Consider the following 17,600-nt stretch of genomic DNA (forward strand, 5'->3'; position numbering starts at 1 on the left):
ACTTGCAAAGTTGCAAAAGTGGAAGTAGAAAAGGATGGAACCAGGAAGTCACTTCTCAGGGAACGAGGGAGTTTCAAAAACTAATCATATTTGTTATTCAATTCGGTAAGTCGGTAAGCCTCCATTTAGTTGTGGAATAAGCATAAGTTTATGCTATGTCCAAACAAGAGTTTATTTAAATACTTATCCATCCACTATAAAGGTGTTTTATTAAGGAGTAGCAAAAGTTGATCACTTTTAAATGTGTTTATATTTATATTAATCGGATTTGTATTGTAAATGAGTCAATCCATCTAACTCAACTATTAAACGGATCGTGTTTGTATTTATTACCTTAATCCCGTCAACCTATTTCTGCACCAACCTATTCTACATGATATCTCGTTTATAATCCAACCAACTCAATATAATTTAATAAAATTCGTTTATAACTCGAGTAACTTATGCTATATATATGTTTATGACTAGTGTAATCTGTATAATAAACAGTTCTTGTGCAAGAAAACTTTGGGCTAACCATGACTAATCATAAATATCATGCAATAGACTTGTCATCCAACTGTTGGTAATTAATATACCTAAAATCTAACCTAGTTGTGGTCTTTGAGGACCATTTGAGCCGGTCTCTATCTATATTTAAGTCTCGTTGAAAATATGACTATGTCTTGCTAGTCTGAGTTTGAGGTTAAATGAAAATTTAAGTCATTTTAAATATGAGAGCAAAACTTAAGTCCTTTGAAGATTTTCTAATCAATATTATCACCAACATAAATAGATTTGCACTCTAGTAGTATGAATTATTAGTGCTCTGTGATTAAGTTTAACCTAACAACTCTTAAGAAAAAAAATATGGAAAAATATTTTTTTTTATGTAGTTTTAGTAACAAATTATAATATTTTATTTTACTTTTTTTTAATTCGTCTTAACTAATGAAAATATTGATTTGGAACAAAGCTACCCTTAATCATCATTTGTTCCTGTAAATTAAAGACTTTAAATAATTTACTAGATTTGTTATGAGAAAAAGAATACAAGTCTGTGGATTTGTGGACTGTGGTTAAGCCAGAATTTAGAGTACATAAACTTATTTTTTTTGTTAATTCTCATTAATTTATATATGATAAAATCAAAATGCCTTTTGTCTTATGTTTATTTTCATCTCATTTTTTTTCTCATTTTTATATTCTGGGCATTGCAAATATTTCAATATATATATATATATATATATATATATACACAAAGCAAAATGGTCAATAGATTTAATATAAATTGTATTAATAATTAGTTTTGAATAGAAAAGTAATGAGGGCGTATAGATTAGAAATACAAGTTAAAGTGATCTAATTTTTTTTTTAAATTACTATTTAGCCTAACTATCAGAGGGTAATATGTATTTTCTCTTATTTTATTTTTGAAAGAAGCCATGATGACTCTGATTTATTTCGAAACTCCTATTAATACTCTCTTAATTAAATCAATAAATTGTAGAAAAATATATTTTAATGTAGGTGACTCGAGAGTGTATTGACTTGAAAGAGCTATTACAATGACAATTTGGTGAGTATCACTATACGACTATGTGTGGTAAGGTGTGCAAAAGAGTTGAGTTTGAGTGAGCTTATTATAGCTCAGGCTAAGATTAACTCAACTTAAGTCGAGCATAGTTAGCCTAAGCCTAAACCTATTTTTGAGCCGAACTCAAATCGAGTCAGATCAAGCTATACGAAGCCTGAGCCTAACTAAGCCTAAAATTAGGCTAACTAAGCCTACTATTCAAGCCGAGCTAGACTGAGCCTAACTACCGAGTCTTAAAATAACTAAGAACTTAAAATTCAAATTGAGTCTAAAATCAAAGCTCAAGCTCTAAGCTTCAACAGAACCGTGCCATAGCCAGTCAATTTATTTTAACACCCCTACTTGGCGGCACAATATTTAGCTAAAGAGTAATAACTGTGCGGTGCAATAACTTAGATTTAATACTCAAATATCTTATTTATGAGCTATATGACTTAAAATGTGTTTGTATTAAGAGAGAGTTTTTGTTACAGAGCAGGTCTACTCCAGTGATTTACTTTTTAAATACTCAACTGGTTTCTAAGCGATAAAAAGAAGTACATTTTGTCGTATAAAAGTAAAGCTTGATATAAGGCCCATGCCGGTCATTATAATTAACCTATTCAGACAAAAAGCCAGAGTTCAAAAGTCAACTCATCTTTAGTTTTTAGTTTTTTTTTTTAATTCTTTCAAATTCGTAAAAGGTCTTTAATCTCCTGTTCTATCCAACCCCATCTCTCTCTCTCTCCAAAAATTTCCACACCGCTGACTTCCAAAATCCAAATTCCTGCCTCTCCTCACCCAAAAAGAAACGCAAATCCAATACGGAAGAATAAAAAAGGAGGAGAAGAAGAAGAAGAAGAAGAAGAAGAAGAAGAGAAACAAAAGAAGAGCTGCAACTTTTAGTCCCATAGCTGCTAAATTTAGGAGGAGGTGGAGATGGCGGCAAATGGAAGAGAAAAGAGTACGGCGCCGCCGCCGAAACCTACCATAACCCTACCTCCTCGTGCCTCCTTCGCGTCCCTCTTCCACCCTGACGGCGGCGGAGGCGTTTCTGAGGCGAGCCCTGGACCGTTGACTCTGGCCTCGAGCTTGTTCCCCGACGACTCCGAATCGGACTGCCGGTCGTTTACTCAGTTACTTGTGGGAGCCATGAATTCTCCGGCGGCGGCTAGGGATTCGAGAGGAGGTGGCGGGTTGGTTCGATTGGGGCAGAATCGCCCACCGAGCCTCTCGGTGGCGCAGCAGTCGATGTTTATGATACCGCCGGGTCTTAGCCCGACGTGCTTGCTGGATTCCCCGGCCTTCTTGCCGCCTGTGATGGTATGTGATTGCTCAAAATTTCGATCTCGCGTTGTTCTTCTTGCGTGGTAGAATTGGTTATAAACTTTTGAAGTCTATGCAGTATTTGGATGTGTTATTGGGCTGTTTAACGATATAAAGAATGGAGCTTTGTGAAATGGATAGTTTTCAAAATTTAGCACTTGAGGGATGTGTGAACATGTTTTGCTTCTTAGAACATCGGTTTGAATCTAGTGAATAGTGACTTAGATTTCTTACAATGAGAAAAAATAAATCTCACCTTGGATCAGATGACAAATATTCTTTTTTCTGCTCATTGTTATATGGTGTGAGATGTTAGCTTTGAGAGCATTTCTTGAAAGTCTTGCGGAGTAAAAATATTTGTTTGATGGTAAGAGTTTCATTGGGTCAAATAAGCATTCTATTTTCGATCTTCCGATTCCTTATTGTCGGAAATCTTTAAATACCATTCGAATTTATTCTTGCAAAGTTCTAGGTGTTTTCTGATATTAGTCTCTGTATTGAAACTTAAACAGGTAAGTCTTTAGTGTAGTAAGATATGGCCATTTTTTGGACTACAATTACCGACCCTTAATAGTTGGAACGCAAAGGCTTGTTTGTTCTTCTATTTGATCAAACAAACTTGGCACTTCGTTAGATTAAAATGTCCCAGTTTATCTCACTGTTGCTCCCATGTGGTGTCCCAGATCTCTCTCTTTCTCCTCTGATTTGAACTCTCTTTGTAGTCTTTTTCAGGGTCCCTGCTAAATATTTGTTTGAATAAAGACTAGAAAAAGTGACGAATAACTTCTGGTATAGATATAGGTTTCTTTCTTTCCTATTTTTCTTCTCAGTTTTCCCTCTATTTGTATTGCTGCAGCCAGTTCAGCTTATGTTTGTTACCATACTTCCACCTCTTCATCTTTTTATTGCTTGGGTTCCGTTTCTTTCTACAACGTTTGACCTGAATTCAGATCAACCACAGATCAAATTGTAGACAGGCTTGATTTGAACTTGTGTGAACTTCAAAATTACCAGGGTTGCATCAACCTCTATTTCATGGGACAAGTGTTATAAATCCAAGCTTACTCACATTCATAGAACTCAGTTCTGAGTTTAACTCCAAGAAATTGATATGTATGTACTTCTTAAGCTTTAAAGGTTCTTTTTTTTTTTTTTTTTTTTGATAAAGGTATTTCATTACAGGAAGTTTTTAAGGTTCCTCCACCAAAGTCATTCATTCTAACTGGTTGTGATTTCATACATATATGGGTATGGGTATTTCATATCCGAAGGTATTCCATACATATATGGGAATGGGTGCGTATATATATATATACACAGACACATAGAAGAGTTTCCTCTAGTAAACATCTTGGATTAGTTGAAAGAAATTTCATCATTTATAGGACTGGTTATGATTTTCAAACGTGATTCTTAAAATGGTCATGGGGACAGTGCAATGATAAAAATGTTTCTTTTATTATGTTCCCAAAATCGATTGATCATGTGTCTAATCAGCCTATTCGGGTTGAAATCTGCGGTAACCATTCCCGATTCCGATTTGAAACCAATCTAGTGATTGATTTTATTCGAGGATAAGTCATTTTTGACTAAAGCTATTTTTTAGAGATTCATGTCAAATTTAAAATGAATATGATCTGAGGAACATTAATAATTGATGTTTATAGTTACAGTCGTTTTAAGTTTTCAGTTTTTACCCTATCCGGTTAGCTCCTTGGCTACTCCATTTCATGAGGCATTTATTTTTCTCTCATTTCTTTTCTCTCTTTTTCATCCATTCTTTAATTCTTTCTTTATTACTATTCATATTACTTCAGTAACTTACGAACGTAGAAATTTGCTAAATTCAGAAAACTTTATCATAGTTTTGAATTAGTTTTTTTTTTTCTTTAGTCTTTAGGTTTATATAGGAGTAATTTTTATTTTCTCATTTTTTCTAAAATTAGAAAAATTCTCTTATATTTTAAAATAATATTTAAATTTTTACATGATTAAAAATAGTCTATACAATCAATACGGTCGATACGATCGATACGGTCAATACATATCATTTTTTTTAGCGATCGATTCTGATCTAGATATCTAGATCAGATATCGGGTTTTGGGTTTCAAAACCTTACCTTTTGGTTAGTAAATAATATCTTTATATTTTGCTTCTCTTTCAAGGTGTGGGTGTCCAAAATTTTGTATTTTATTATTTCTTATCTGGCATGGTTGAAATCAAGGTTTTATATATCCTAACAAAATGTTTTAGCAATCTCTAGATATTATTAGCCATGTGAACTGTAGAAAATTCCATTGGCCAGAGAGACAAGTAATTTTTTTTTTCTTTTTACAGGGGAGCTTTGGAATGTCCCATCAACAGGCCTTATCTCAAGTTACATCCCAGGCTGCCCAGTCTCCATTCAAAATGCCTCCCACTCAAGTAGATTATCCATCCTCAGTTCAGCATGCAAACTCTCATATGATATCAATACAGGATATGCCAATTGTGACATCAAACACATATAACACCATCTTTCAATCTGCTGATCAAGGCTCACAAGCCGATGAAAGATCCCAATCTTCAACCTTTGTTGTTGATAAGCCGGCCAATGATGGCTATAATTGGCGGAAATATGGTCAGAAGATGGTGAAGGGCAGTGAATTTCCTAGGAGCTACTACAAGTGTACTCATCCCAACTGCCCAGTTAAGAAAAAGGTTGAGCATTCTGTAGATGGCCAAATAACTGAGATAATTTACAAAGGACAACACAATCATCAGCAACCGCCAAATAAGCGTTCCAAGGATGTGGGTGCTTTGCCAAGTGAGTCAAACGAGTTCAATAGGAACCAAGACATTCCTGCCACTTCAAATGATACCACTTGTGCACCTTCAGTAGCTAAGAGAGATCGAGAATCTGGTTCAAGTGATAGTGAGGAAATGGGTGATGGAGAAAGGAGGATAGATGAAGCGGATGATGATCCAGGGAATAAAAAAAGGTATTGTTAATTTTCTACATGCTAAAAAGTATAATAAAGAAATGCCTTACTTTCATGGAATTGCCAGTTTCTCAAAACTAGTACTTGTGTTCATTGGGCAGGAATATACCTACTTCTTCACAAGCACAATCAGAGTCCAAGATCATTGTGCAAACGACTAGCGAGGTTGATCTTTTGGATGATGGTTACAGGTGGCGCAAGTACGGCCAGAAAGTGGTGAAAGGAAATCCTAACCCAAGGTAGTGAGTCTACTTCTTTGTATTGATATTGATATGGATACTTTTCTATTGCTACGAGTATATATGTATTTTTGCTTCTGCATGTCCATCAAAACTCTTGTGCATCTTCCCCCTGAATCTAAACGTGGACTCAAATATAGCGAGTTTTTGACCAAAGTGCTTCCACAGTAAAAAAATATTTTCTAAACTACAATATTATTTAAATTAATTTTCAAACTAGTACAGTGAAATCGCTTTCTCAGGCTGTGATTCTTAGTAAATTAATTAGTTTTCCAATAGGCTAAAATATAAAGAAAGTTTAAATTATCGTAAATTTGCGCTAGATTATTTATTTTAGTTAAAAAATATATCATTGTGAAGATATGAAAAAGATCTATAAAATAAATAAAGACTATAACTTTTTTAAATTTTAATTTCAAAATTTTTATATAATACTTTATAAATTGTTTTCCTTGAAAGTGTTTTATATAGAAACAATAGTGAAAAAATATTTGTTGTCTAAGACAATAATTTTCCTAACAATATTTTATTGTATTGAAAAATTAATTAATCCACTAAAAATTGTTGTCTAAGACAACGATGATTTTACTATTGTATTAGTTTGAAAAATAGTTTGAACAATGGTGTACTTTGAGAAATATTTTATACTGTAGCAATACTTTGGTCAAAAAATCAAACGTAGCTGCTTAAAGATTTGCACAATCTTTACAACATCTCATTTCATGATTTATATCTCACACATGCTACTCTATTATGTTATGCAGGAGTTATTACAAATGCACCTACTTGGGATGCAATGTTAGAAAGCACATCGAGAGAGCCTCGGCCGACCCGAAGGCCGTAATAACGACATACGAAGGAAAACACAATCATGATATACCAGTCGCCAGGAGAAGCAGCCATAACATCGCGTTTCCTGCCGCCACTTCCAACAAGTTAGAAAACAAACAGCAGAACGACATATCTAGTAATCAAGCTTTCTTTACACGAACAGACTTCAACATGACTGATCACAGGCCAGCCGCTGTCTTACAGTTGAAAGAAGAACATGACATCACATAATAATTCTTCAAGAGTACTTTCTGCTATGATAAAAGAAGAAAAAAATGGCTCCAACATGCATGTTCATTGCTGATGTTTACTCTGGTTTGCTGAGAGCTTGTTGATTGCCGATGTTTTGGCGTATGACTAACGGTAGCTCGCTCACCTATGCATTTCTTCCGGTGCCTCCTCGCCAGTGGTATCGCTCGTTGTTGTATGTGTTGTAAGTCTACTGGTGAGCAAAAATTGACAAGGAAATGAGAGATGTCTACTTATTTCAAAATGTGTGTATATATATATTTCTTATATATATGATTGAATGTGATGGTGGATAGTGGAAGCAAATATGATTCAAATTGAGGATAGCATGTATAAAATGAACAGTAAAACACAGATAGATTTACGATGATTCAAGCATACTGTGTATAGATTTCAATACAAATTATTCTTACTACACATACTAATCAATGAATGGTACTTTTACTTTTTTAATCTTAAATGATTCATATTTTTATTGTTAGAAAAAGTAACCTGCGTGTATCTGTTAAAAAAAATAAAAAAAAAATAGAAGGGGTGGAATAATATTATATTATTCTACATGCAAATATCAAATTTAAATAAATTTTTTTATCAAAATAGGCCAGCATAATACTACTGAATTGTCAGTGATTTATCTTTTATAAACCACAGTTGAAGCATTTCACTATTGACTTACCAAAAATTGGTCCCCTTTAATTATAAATTTAGTGGGTAGACCAAAACAGTAAAAAAAAATTCTAAGAAAGCCCATTTTGGTTTAAAAATAAATAAATTTCAAGGACAATATAAAGAGTATTTAGAAGGGTATAAATGTAAAAGGCCTTCTTTTAATTCTTAATTTAAAGGCGATTAGTTATCCCTCTCTCTCCAAATTCCCACGCTAACACCTCTTAACTCCCGACGAAGAATAGAAACAAGAAACAGATTTGAAGAATGGCGGGAGAAGAAGGAGCCCCCCCGCCGCCGCTGTCCCCGCCTCCTCTGCCTACGTCATCGGCGGCGCTGCTGCCGCCATCGTCTCCTCTGTCTACGTGGCCAGTGCCGCTGTCCCCGGATCCTCTGTTTGCGTGGATATGGACGCCGCCATATTCTCCTCTGCCTACGTTGTCTCCGGCGCAGCTGCCGCCATCGCCTCCTCTGTCTGAGTGGCCACTGCCGCTGTACCCGGATTCTCTGCCTCCATGGCCAGCGACGCCGCCATCGCCTCCTCTGCCTTCGTTGCCTCCGACGTCTACTCTGCCTACGTTTCCGCCATCGCCTCCTCTGGAAACATGGCCTCTGCCGCTGTCCCCGGATCATCTGCCTCCGTGGCCATTGACGCCGCCATCGCCTCCTCCTCCTGTGTGGCTGCCGACGCCGCCATCGCCTCCTCTGCCTTCGTTGCCTCCGCCGTCTACTCTGCCTACGTTTCCGCCATCGCCTCCTCTGGAAACATGGCCTCTGCCGCTGTCCCCAGATCATCTGCCTCCGTGGCCATGGACGCCACCATCGCCTCCTCCTCCTGTGTGGCTGCCGACGCCGCCATCGCCTCCTCTGCCTTCGTTGCCTCCGCCGTCTACTCTGCCTACTTTTCCGCCATCGCCTCCTCTGGCTACATGGCCTCTGCCGCTGTCCCCGGATCCTCTGCCTCCGTGGCCATCGACGCCGCCATCGCCTCCTCCTCCTGTGTGGCTGCCGACGCCGCCATCGCCTCCTCTGCCTACGTTGCCGCCGACGTTGCTGCCACCATCGCCTCTTCTGCCTTCATTGCCACCGCCATCTCCTCTGCCTACGTTTCCACCATCGTCTACTCTGCCTGCTTTGCCCCCGACGCTGCTGCCACCATCCCCTCCTCTTCCTACGTGGCCACCTGTGCCGCAGCCGCCATCGCCTCCTCTGCCTTCGTGGCCGCCGACGCCGCTGCCGCCATCGCCTCCTCTGCCTACGTTGCCATCGACGCCGCTACGGCCTCCTCCACCTACATGGCCACCGACGCCGCTACGGCCTCCTCCACCTACGTGGCCACCGACGCCGCTACGGCCTCCTCCACCTACATGGCCACCGACGCCGCTACGGCCTCCTCCACCTACGTGGCCATCGATCCCGTGGCGGCAACCGTGCGTTGGCCGCGGGCGGGCGCTGATGCAGACCATCGGCAACCCTCCTATCTACACCGCAAATCTCCCCTCTCAAATCGGCCGCACGTGTAACCGACCACCACCTCGTTCCCCCGTGTGGTCGCCCGATCTTCCACCCCCATACAGTTTGCCTACGCCGGTATGTGGTCTCCTAAACATCCATTCTTTGATTGCGACCGACTCGATCTCGAGTTGTGCTTCTACTTCTCTTTTCCCCAATGCTAAGGTTGCATGTTCGTGCTTTTATTCGTTGGTTGGTCGGTTGGTTGGTTTGGTGTTTTGTGTTGTGATGGATCAAACTCTGCTAGAAAGGCTTGTTCTTGATCATTTGTTCTTGAATGGAGTTATGAAGATTATGGAGCAGTGGTATGACAACATTCTTGTTTTCTTGAGTGGAGTTATGAAGATCCGACCTTGAATTGTATCTTCTTCTCTCTCTCTAACTCTCTCTTTGTGTATGTTCTTGGTGATATAAAGAATGAGGTTTGGCTAGGATTGGCTTAATGATTATGGAATAGTAGTGCTTATAATATGTTCTCCTTGGATGATGTTTACCTGATTGAAGAGGTAAGAAACTGAGTTTTTGCTTGAAAAAAAATAAAAAATAAAAATCTCTCATTCTGTTTTCATTTTTCATTAGCTTGCATCAGGTGGCCATTTCGCAGGTGGTGGTTCTTTGCCAAGTTATCCAAATCTACGTAATAATACACAGATGGGCATTTCTACCACACCTGGTGGTTACTTTCGTACTCCACAGTTACCTAACAGAGATAGAAAATCTACCTTTCGTACTCCACCAATGCCTAAGAGAAGTAGAGAATCTACCACTCGGACTCGACCAGTACCTAACAAGAGAGCTAGAGAATCTAGCCAGAGTTCAAGTGGTAGTAAGGAGGTGAAGAAGGGTGACCAGAAGATTCATGCAGCTGATGTTGGAAAGCCTAAGGGAAGAGGAAGGTACTTATGCTTATAAAAAAAAAATGACTCTAATTTTATCTTTCAGCTTCTGAAAAATTTTATGGTTATTGCACAGGAAGATACAAACCTCTGCAGTGGAAACACCCGCAGTGCCTAAGCTCAGTGATGAGCCTGATATTCCGGAAGATGGTTATAGCTGGCGCCGGCGCAAACATGAAACGTTGCTAGGAATTCGATGGTACTGCATTTGCTTCGTCGTAATTATGCGCAACAATTTCTCTTGTCAGATCTTTGATCTTGTCTTGCATCTGAATTGACTCTGAAGACAGACACCCTTATGAAATTTAGCTTGATTTATTGTTATAGGAATTTAGCTTTTTCTTCTAGGTTTTATGGATCTTGAGGCATATTCAATGCTTAAATCCTTTAGTTTTTCTGAATAGTAAACATAAAGTTTGTATTCTAGCATTACTGGTATTATCATTATAAGTTCTAAGGGACAACTTTCTGTTGCAATGAAATATAGTTACCTCTATGACACCATGATAAGGAAGAAGGGAAAATGGTTCTAGATTAGGAAAAGTTATTCACTTTAAATGTTTAACACTTTAAGAAGAAATCTTCCTAAGAGGGTTTACCAGAGCAATGAGAACTAAGAAACAGTAAATTTAATCAAAGGCTTACATTCTCTTATTCAGATTCTATATTTATGTATTCCAACAATTTGAGGCAGAATTAGTGCTTCATGTAACTAGTGTAGGAGGACCACTTTATACTCTATCAACTGTAGGAAATTACAGCTAAACTGTATTGGATAAATGCTACTGTTGTCATGAAAGATTTCCCATTAGCAGCTCTAGGTAGTCTTTCGTTTTATGTCCACGAATCATTTCAAACTACGTGAGTTCCTATTTCTTGATGGCTCTAAAAAAATCAGCTTAATTTGTTTGTTGGTTTCATTTTAATTTCTATTCTGAATCTGACATTTATATTTGCTCCTTCTTTCATACGTAAAGCTGTTACTATATCTTTCTAAATTCTGTGCAGTTTTTATTACAAATGCACCCGTCAGGGATGTGAAGCTAGGTTGCTAGTGGAGATATTTCCGAAAGACCCCAAGGAGGTAAAATTCACATATACTGGGAAACATTTTCATGCTAGGGAATTTAAACTATGAAATCCTTTTTCTGGTTCCAAAGTATTGCGAACACAGAGCAGAATGCACATATATAATAAGTAGTGATCAAGCTTCACATAGTAGAACACACTTCAGCTTCACTGATCATTGAGAAGTTGCTTTCTGAGGATCGAAATATTTGGACATTGTTTACGTTAATCTCAAATATATGCTTTAGAAAGTTACAATGTAGAATAAAGTCACAGACAGTTCCAATACGAGGTCTGAAACAGTTTTAGTACTCCTTTTCATCTTTCTTTTATATCCTCCAGTATATGAAATAGCTATGAATACCTTGGAATGATTCACATACAGTGCGTCGTCAAGCATCATTAAAAGTGAGGATAGTTGGGATCTGCCCGTGATTAATGAAATCAATCTTGTTCAGTCTCACACAGCATAGGACTTGTTCAGGGAGCTCCTCCTGCTTCTGGGCCTGTGTCAAGTTTCCCATAGAGTAAGTTGGATCATAATACTTGACATACATATAAGAAAATCTAGACAAGTCGCAGCAAAAGCTAAGATTAAACCGACAGTGATAGTTATATGTTTTCTCAATCTGTAAATGGATTGTCGACAGAAGACCCAATTATAGTTCATAGATCATAGTGAGATTGATACAGGTCATGGTAGTCTTTCTTCATGAAAACTGCAAGTACAGTGAGTTTTTGATAGGCAAAGAACAGGGGTAGTGATAGTGTCTAGTGAAGTCAAAAAACCTCGTGGTTCTGATAGTCTAAGTTCACACGGCCTCCTAGTATCTAATAAGGTTCCAAGTTTTAACAGATGCTCTTCATTTATACAAGAATCATGGAAGGGAACTCAACTCCATAGAACATGACTTCGGTGCATAATTTGAATAGGTGTTTGTAGTGATACATATCCTTGAAGAGTTGTAGACTCTATATATTCCATGAGTATTGGTCCTTTCTTAATGGAGTTCAACCACAAGATTAAGTAGCTATATTTTCGAGTTTCCATAGTGGGATTCATATGTTCCTATATAAATCAGCAGGAGGACATGGATATTTTAGCTTGAGTTTGTTGCAAAGTGCCTGATATTTTTTTATTTTTTATGGCTGTATGAATTATAAAATTCGATTAGGAAAATGTCTATGCATGACCACAAATTATGAAGAACAATTTGATCTACTTTTGACAAGGAAATGACTATTTTAGTACTGAAGGATCGACTAACTATTTTAGCTTAAAGTGCAAAGTGAACTCTTGATCCATCAAAGTCTCAAAGATGATAGATATTCACTAGCGTGCTCTTTAAGGACATCATATCTCCAAGTTGAGCAAACAATAGGATGGCAGAATTTCATGAGATGGAGAATAACAATTGCCTGTATAGTTAAACCCAAATCAAGGATTCCATGCTTCAGACGTTCTCTGAATGACTCGAGTCCCTTTCTCGAGATGTAGCTGAACCTATGTATGTCAAGATCAATCTCAAAGTAATTTGAACCCTGCGCGATATGAAATACATTAAATAGCGATTTTAAGTTTTCTTTGTCTTTTTAGCACTAAAACATCTTTATATAACTTTATGTGCCGCCAAGAAATTAGATGTGAACTTTGCTAAGAAGAGGGAATAGCTCTCTTACCCTATACAAGTCGTGTTGCAACTGGTTTGTCCTTGTATGTTTGAATGAGCTTTCTCTCTGTAGAACTTAAATGAAGATCCTCTGGATTTACTACTCCAGCCATAATCTTCAACCTTTCTCTATTAGACACAGTAGATTCCATTGTGAATCCTTTGACCTTTTCAGTTTCATCATCGACGAATTTCTGCAGGAGACTAGCAACCATTAGATCTAAAGAAAAGATAAACAGAATCACTAGAAGATTCTTTTGTTGAGAGCATAAAATAGTATGAAGGTGATTAAAAAGAGATCTACCCTTATGGAATCCTGAAAGTGAGCAGAAACCTCTTTGAAGTATAAAACAAGAAGGCTCATACCCTCACCGTCACTATCTCCAAGAAACATAGCTGCAGGATATGTAGGTATCTCCCATGAAAGTAAAATGTCATTAGATATAACACAAGCCTGACCGATATTTTAAACTAAAAGACTGATCCTTTAAGCATGACATACTTGAATGTGAACTATCAGAAGAGAAGGAAGTTTCTGGTGAGGGTTGACATGTGGAAGTTCAATGTACTGAGCAATGTGATGAATCTTGCAGGGTGTAACGAATAAGTCTACTCCAATTGGATAATATGGCGTGTAATTTGCAGCAGGAGATTTCTTCTTGTCTCTGCATTAAACTATACATTTCAGGGAGATATAGATCAAATTACACATAGACGAAGATAACCGTAAGCTGAAATCTTCTAAAAAGACATGCGAGTTATGTGAAGTTTGACTATGCATGCCTGAAAGAACTTCCTCCTCTAAGCTTAAAATTTGAAGGATCGAGAGAAGACCAGCATCCTGGTGTTGGTTTTTCCCCTGGAGAACAATGAATCACTGAACCTGCTCTTGGATGATACAAGAACTTCTTGGAAGCACCTATGCAACACGAAGAACCATAAGTTTATCTTTTTCAAATGAATATCTCAACTGATGATTCTTATATTATCTTTGCATCGTACTGTCCATAAAAGAGTTAAATATTCCTTTTAAGAGATAATATGAATGATTTGAAATGCAACTCGGAACCATCTTAAGCTTTTATATATATTCTGACATATATAGCGAATTGCATATGAATCCATTCATTAGCAAGAGATACAATGATTCAGAACATTAGATAAATGAAAGGTTAATTAGAAGCGAACATAAAAGGTAATACAAAAGTACATAAAAATTTGTGAATTACATGAAGCATCAAACCTCCCTGCAGGAAACGGAGACACTACATGTCGGTGATGGATACTCGACACATTAACCATAAAGATTTTACTAAAATATCATACAGAAATTTTCATTATATTGCTGAATGCTGAATAATTGTAAGCTATTCTAGGAAGGGAATTCCAAACCAAAAGGTGAGCAAATTTTGAGTTAAGATGAAATAAACTGAAATCTTTGGAAGTTCCATGAGCCAAGTTATACTCGAAGATAAAGTAAAACCAATGAAGAAAAGATGTAGAAATTTCCCTTACAAAATTCTGTTGTTTCTTCTCCATCATAAGACTTCCTCTTATATGAAAGACTGATAACAGCTGATTTTCTTTTCTGGCACAGAGAGCTGACACTTGAATTATGGTAGATTTTGTCATTAAAACTAAGAGATGAGACTAACTTACGCAAGCGAGAAGGCTTCTTTCTTTCAAGAGGCTTTTCTTCTGTCTCATGTCTTACTTTCAGACCTTTGAAGCTACCACAAGAGGCTGCTAATTTTTTATTTTTTTATTTTTTATTTTACTTTTGGTAGTAACATCCATGCCTTGGAATCATGGTCTGGCCTCACTGACTGTTCCCATAGAAAGATGGTAAACTTGCGGCGTTACAAGTGCAAGCTTATCAGCATCTTTAAGTTTGTTGTTGCTTAACAGATTTTCATTTTTAACTCCATTAGTTCTATTTCCATCTCTTTTCAGGTATTGCTCAACGGCCAGTGGTATGTATTGGAGCACCATTGCGGAATTCCTCAAGCTTGCACATTGCATCCACGACACGTGAAGCATTTTGGTACTGAATCATTTGACTTTCAATTGTATCTGTTCAGATGGAAAGCAGTACGATTGTGAAGTTATGAGAATCAAGAACAGAATTCAGAAAGACCACAAGATGCATCCAAATAAAAGAGTAATGTCAGTATGCTTTGCACCTTCAAGGACACTGCTGAATTCATCATCAGAATCAGACTCAAGAACGCTGACGGAGTCGAACCATGCATCTTCTTGGCATAATCCTTGGAAAAGGTGAAGTCAAGAATCAGCACAATTTTTTCTGAATATAAAGTAATATCAAAAACTAAACAGTGGAAGTAGTGAAACATAATGCCTTTATTTGGTTCAAGATACGACTGTGAACTTGTACTTTGTTAGTAGTCAGGGTGCAGTATAATTGATTATTCTATTAATTTAACTGAATATATTTCTCTAGACGGTGACTGAAGCATGACAATGGATTTTTCGAGTTAAACTCCTTTGCAAATGAACTAATGAAGTTAAAGGACTTCTAGATGCAAACTAACTAGTAAGAAATGTTGAACCTCTAATCTATGTTGTACCTTTATTTCCATTACAAAAAATCTAGATGTAGATCAATTCTGAGTACTTCATATGCAAAAAGAATGAGTGGATGTACAATTCTCTCAGAGAGAAAAAGACTACCATGAGCATCCATCTGACTATGATGCCACTGCATCTGTGTTAGATGTAATGTCAAATTGGAAAGCTCTGCCTTCCTGTGAGATGTCGCAGCAGTCTCAACATGAACAAACTCACTAAGAGAAAAGTCGGGGAAGCGATTTCCAGCATCTCTGATCTGCGGTTTAGGTCCATCAGGAATTGAAGATTGTTTCTTTCCACGCTGTTTTCTTGTTCTGAAAGAGTCTTTTGGTGGTCTCTGCATACTGCTTGATTTCGACACACAGGCACCCATGATGACTATTTGATTCTAGAGAGCCCAACTGACAAGCTAAGTATCCTTCAGAAAATTATCCAGATCTCTTAGAGGAAGTCCAGATGGATTATTCAAACTTCATGCCTTCCATCTAACCTACTCAAAAAAGATCTGAGCCACTGATCAGGTAATAAATACTAAGACAGAATACTAGTAATCCAGTTATGCTCTTTAACATAGGAAATCGATTCATTATTATAGTTTCAACATTGTCAATGCACAGATTCTTGGAAAAGCATATCAGAAATTTTCAGAAACTTATTATTGAATGATCATTCTCCTTGTCTGAACATTACAATAGTTCTCAATTATGTAGCATTCGGTAACAGGATTAATCACATGATCGTTAGAATTTGGATATCATGTAATTATGTGAAAACAATTGGTCAAAGTGATGCAAGTAAATGATGTAATCTGATATGTCAAGTTGAAATTTTTGTCAGAAAATCATCCTAACTATGAGGAAAGTAAATGATAATTTATCGATAGTACTTCAACGAAACCAGCATACCAAACAGATACGAATATAAACTTCGGTGAATTACGGATTATTTACCGAGATTGCAGAGAAAATACAATATCAGCCGGCAACCAATAAGAGCAGGTTTAGTCAAGTAACAGGAAGAGGCTGCAAGGAAACAGCCCACTCCCTCATGCATCAGAAGTAGGATTCTGTATAAAAGAACAAGCTGGATTAACTCAAAACCAATTTTTATGTTAGTATCAATCCAAGAAAAACAAAGTGTAAACCAACTTGTAACAGGAACTACTATCAAAGGAAGTGGCCAACCTTCATGGAAAGAAAGCTAAAGACAATGTTTCTTTTTCTTAGGTTCTTTCGCATATTACCACATTGAGGTTCGTGTTTACCACCTATATTATTGTTATATTGTGGGAATTAAACTCACTAGCCATCACTAGATCTCCTCAGTGTAGATATAACTTTTTTCATGGATGTTCCTAATTATTAGCTAAAATACCATTCTTTTATGCATTCATTGTTTGTGGAAAAAGAGAACTAAAAACTGTAGGACTTTCTATCTCAAATATATTGAGTTGATAAGCCTACAATAAAGCAATAGATGTAGGTGGCGATATTGGAAAACAAAAATCCTTCTTCTACTGGAAGAGAAAGAGAGAAGTAGTTAGAGAAATCTCAAAAAGAGCAAGAAAGCCACGGTTACCTTAATTATTTATCTTCTGTCCAAATAAGTATAGAAAAAATTAACTAGATATATGAACAGCAGTATTATTGAGCTGGAGAAAGGAGAGAAATGAAAACAAGGTTATGATACCTCATCAAAACCCAATATTTATACATGTTTAATTATACCAAAAAAAAAAAACCAATAGTTTTTCTTATGTGGTATTACATATATTTTTTACTTATATTAGATCGATCCATGCAACGAAAAAATGCATGTAAAATAATTAAACAACAACATCTTACATTTAAATACATAAACATATTATTTATGGATAGATCAGGGGTCGGATATCTCTCCCTTCTCTGCAACTGGCGGCGAGGATGAAGCTCGTTGTTGGTCCGGCGGAGGAGAGAGAAAGAGGTCTCTTCTTATTGTGTCTATATATAGCTATTCTTGGAGTTCAAAGCACCTGGAA

At 37.1% G+C, this 17,600-nt stretch overlaps 2 protein-coding genes and 1 pseudogene across 2 annotated transcripts; 1 reads left to right on the forward strand and 2 right to left on the reverse strand.

The window, feature by feature from the left end:
- Positions 1–2,236: 2,236 nt before the first annotated feature.
- On the forward strand, positions 2,237–7,488 carry LOC140785534 (probable WRKY transcription factor 4). Its single transcript, XM_073133409.1, has 4 exons — positions 2,237–2,878; positions 5,220–5,863; positions 5,965–6,102; positions 6,867–7,488. Exons 1-4 carry the CDS (start codon positions 2,495–2,497, stop codon positions 7,162–7,164), a joined length of 1,464 nt encoding a protein of 487 aa, XP_072989510.1. The 5' UTR covers positions 2,237–2,494; the 3' UTR covers positions 7,165–7,488.
- Positions 7,489–12,629: 5,141 nt separating this feature from the next.
- On the reverse strand, positions 12,630–14,804 carry LOC140785999 (uncharacterized; annotated as a pseudogene).
- On the reverse strand, positions 14,697–17,587 carry LOC140785535 (uncharacterized). The gene is made up of 5 exons (XM_073133410.1): positions 17,428–17,587; positions 16,534–16,649; positions 15,686–16,088; positions 15,178–15,261; positions 14,697–15,067 (listed from the first exon to the last, which is right to left on the reverse strand). The coding sequence occupies exons 3-5, from the start codon at positions 15,954–15,956 to the stop codon at positions 14,955–14,957; spliced, it is 468 nt and encodes a 155-aa protein (XP_072989511.1). The 5' UTR covers positions 15,957–16,088; positions 16,534–16,649; positions 17,428–17,587; the 3' UTR covers positions 14,697–14,954.
- Positions 17,588–17,600: the final 13 nt, after the last annotated feature.

The sequence above is a fragment of the Typha latifolia genome, chromosome 4 (assembly GCF_019914945.1).
Source record: "Typha latifolia isolate L0001 chromosome 4, TyphaL0001v2, whole genome shotgun sequence".
Lineage (NCBI taxonomy): Eukaryota > Viridiplantae > Streptophyta > Magnoliopsida > Poales > Typhaceae > Typha > Typha latifolia.

Coding starts and splice junctions, on each gene's coding strand:
- LOC140785535 (XM_073133410.1), bottom strand. CDS start 15,956: ATGGGTGCCTGTGTGTCGAAATCAAGCAGTATGCAGAGACCACCAAAA. Junction 15,262..15,685: donor TAGTCAGATGGATGCTCATG/GTAGTCTTTTTC, acceptor ACCTTTTCCAAG/GATTATGCCAAGAAGATGCA. Junction 15,068..15,177: donor ATTCAGCAGTGTCCTTGAAG/GTGCAAAGCATA, acceptor CCATCTGAACAG/ATACAATTGAAAGTCAAATG.
- LOC140785534 (XM_073133409.1), top strand. CDS start 2,495: ATGGCGGCAAATGGAAGAGAAAAGAGTACGGCGCCGCCGCCGAAACCT. Junction 5,864..5,964: donor GATCCAGGGAATAAAAAAAG/GTATTGTTAATT, acceptor TTCATTGGGCAG/GAATATACCTACTTCTTCAC. Junction 6,103..6,866: donor AAAGGAAATCCTAACCCAAG/GTAGTGAGTCTA, acceptor TATGTTATGCAG/GAGTTATTACAAATGCACCT.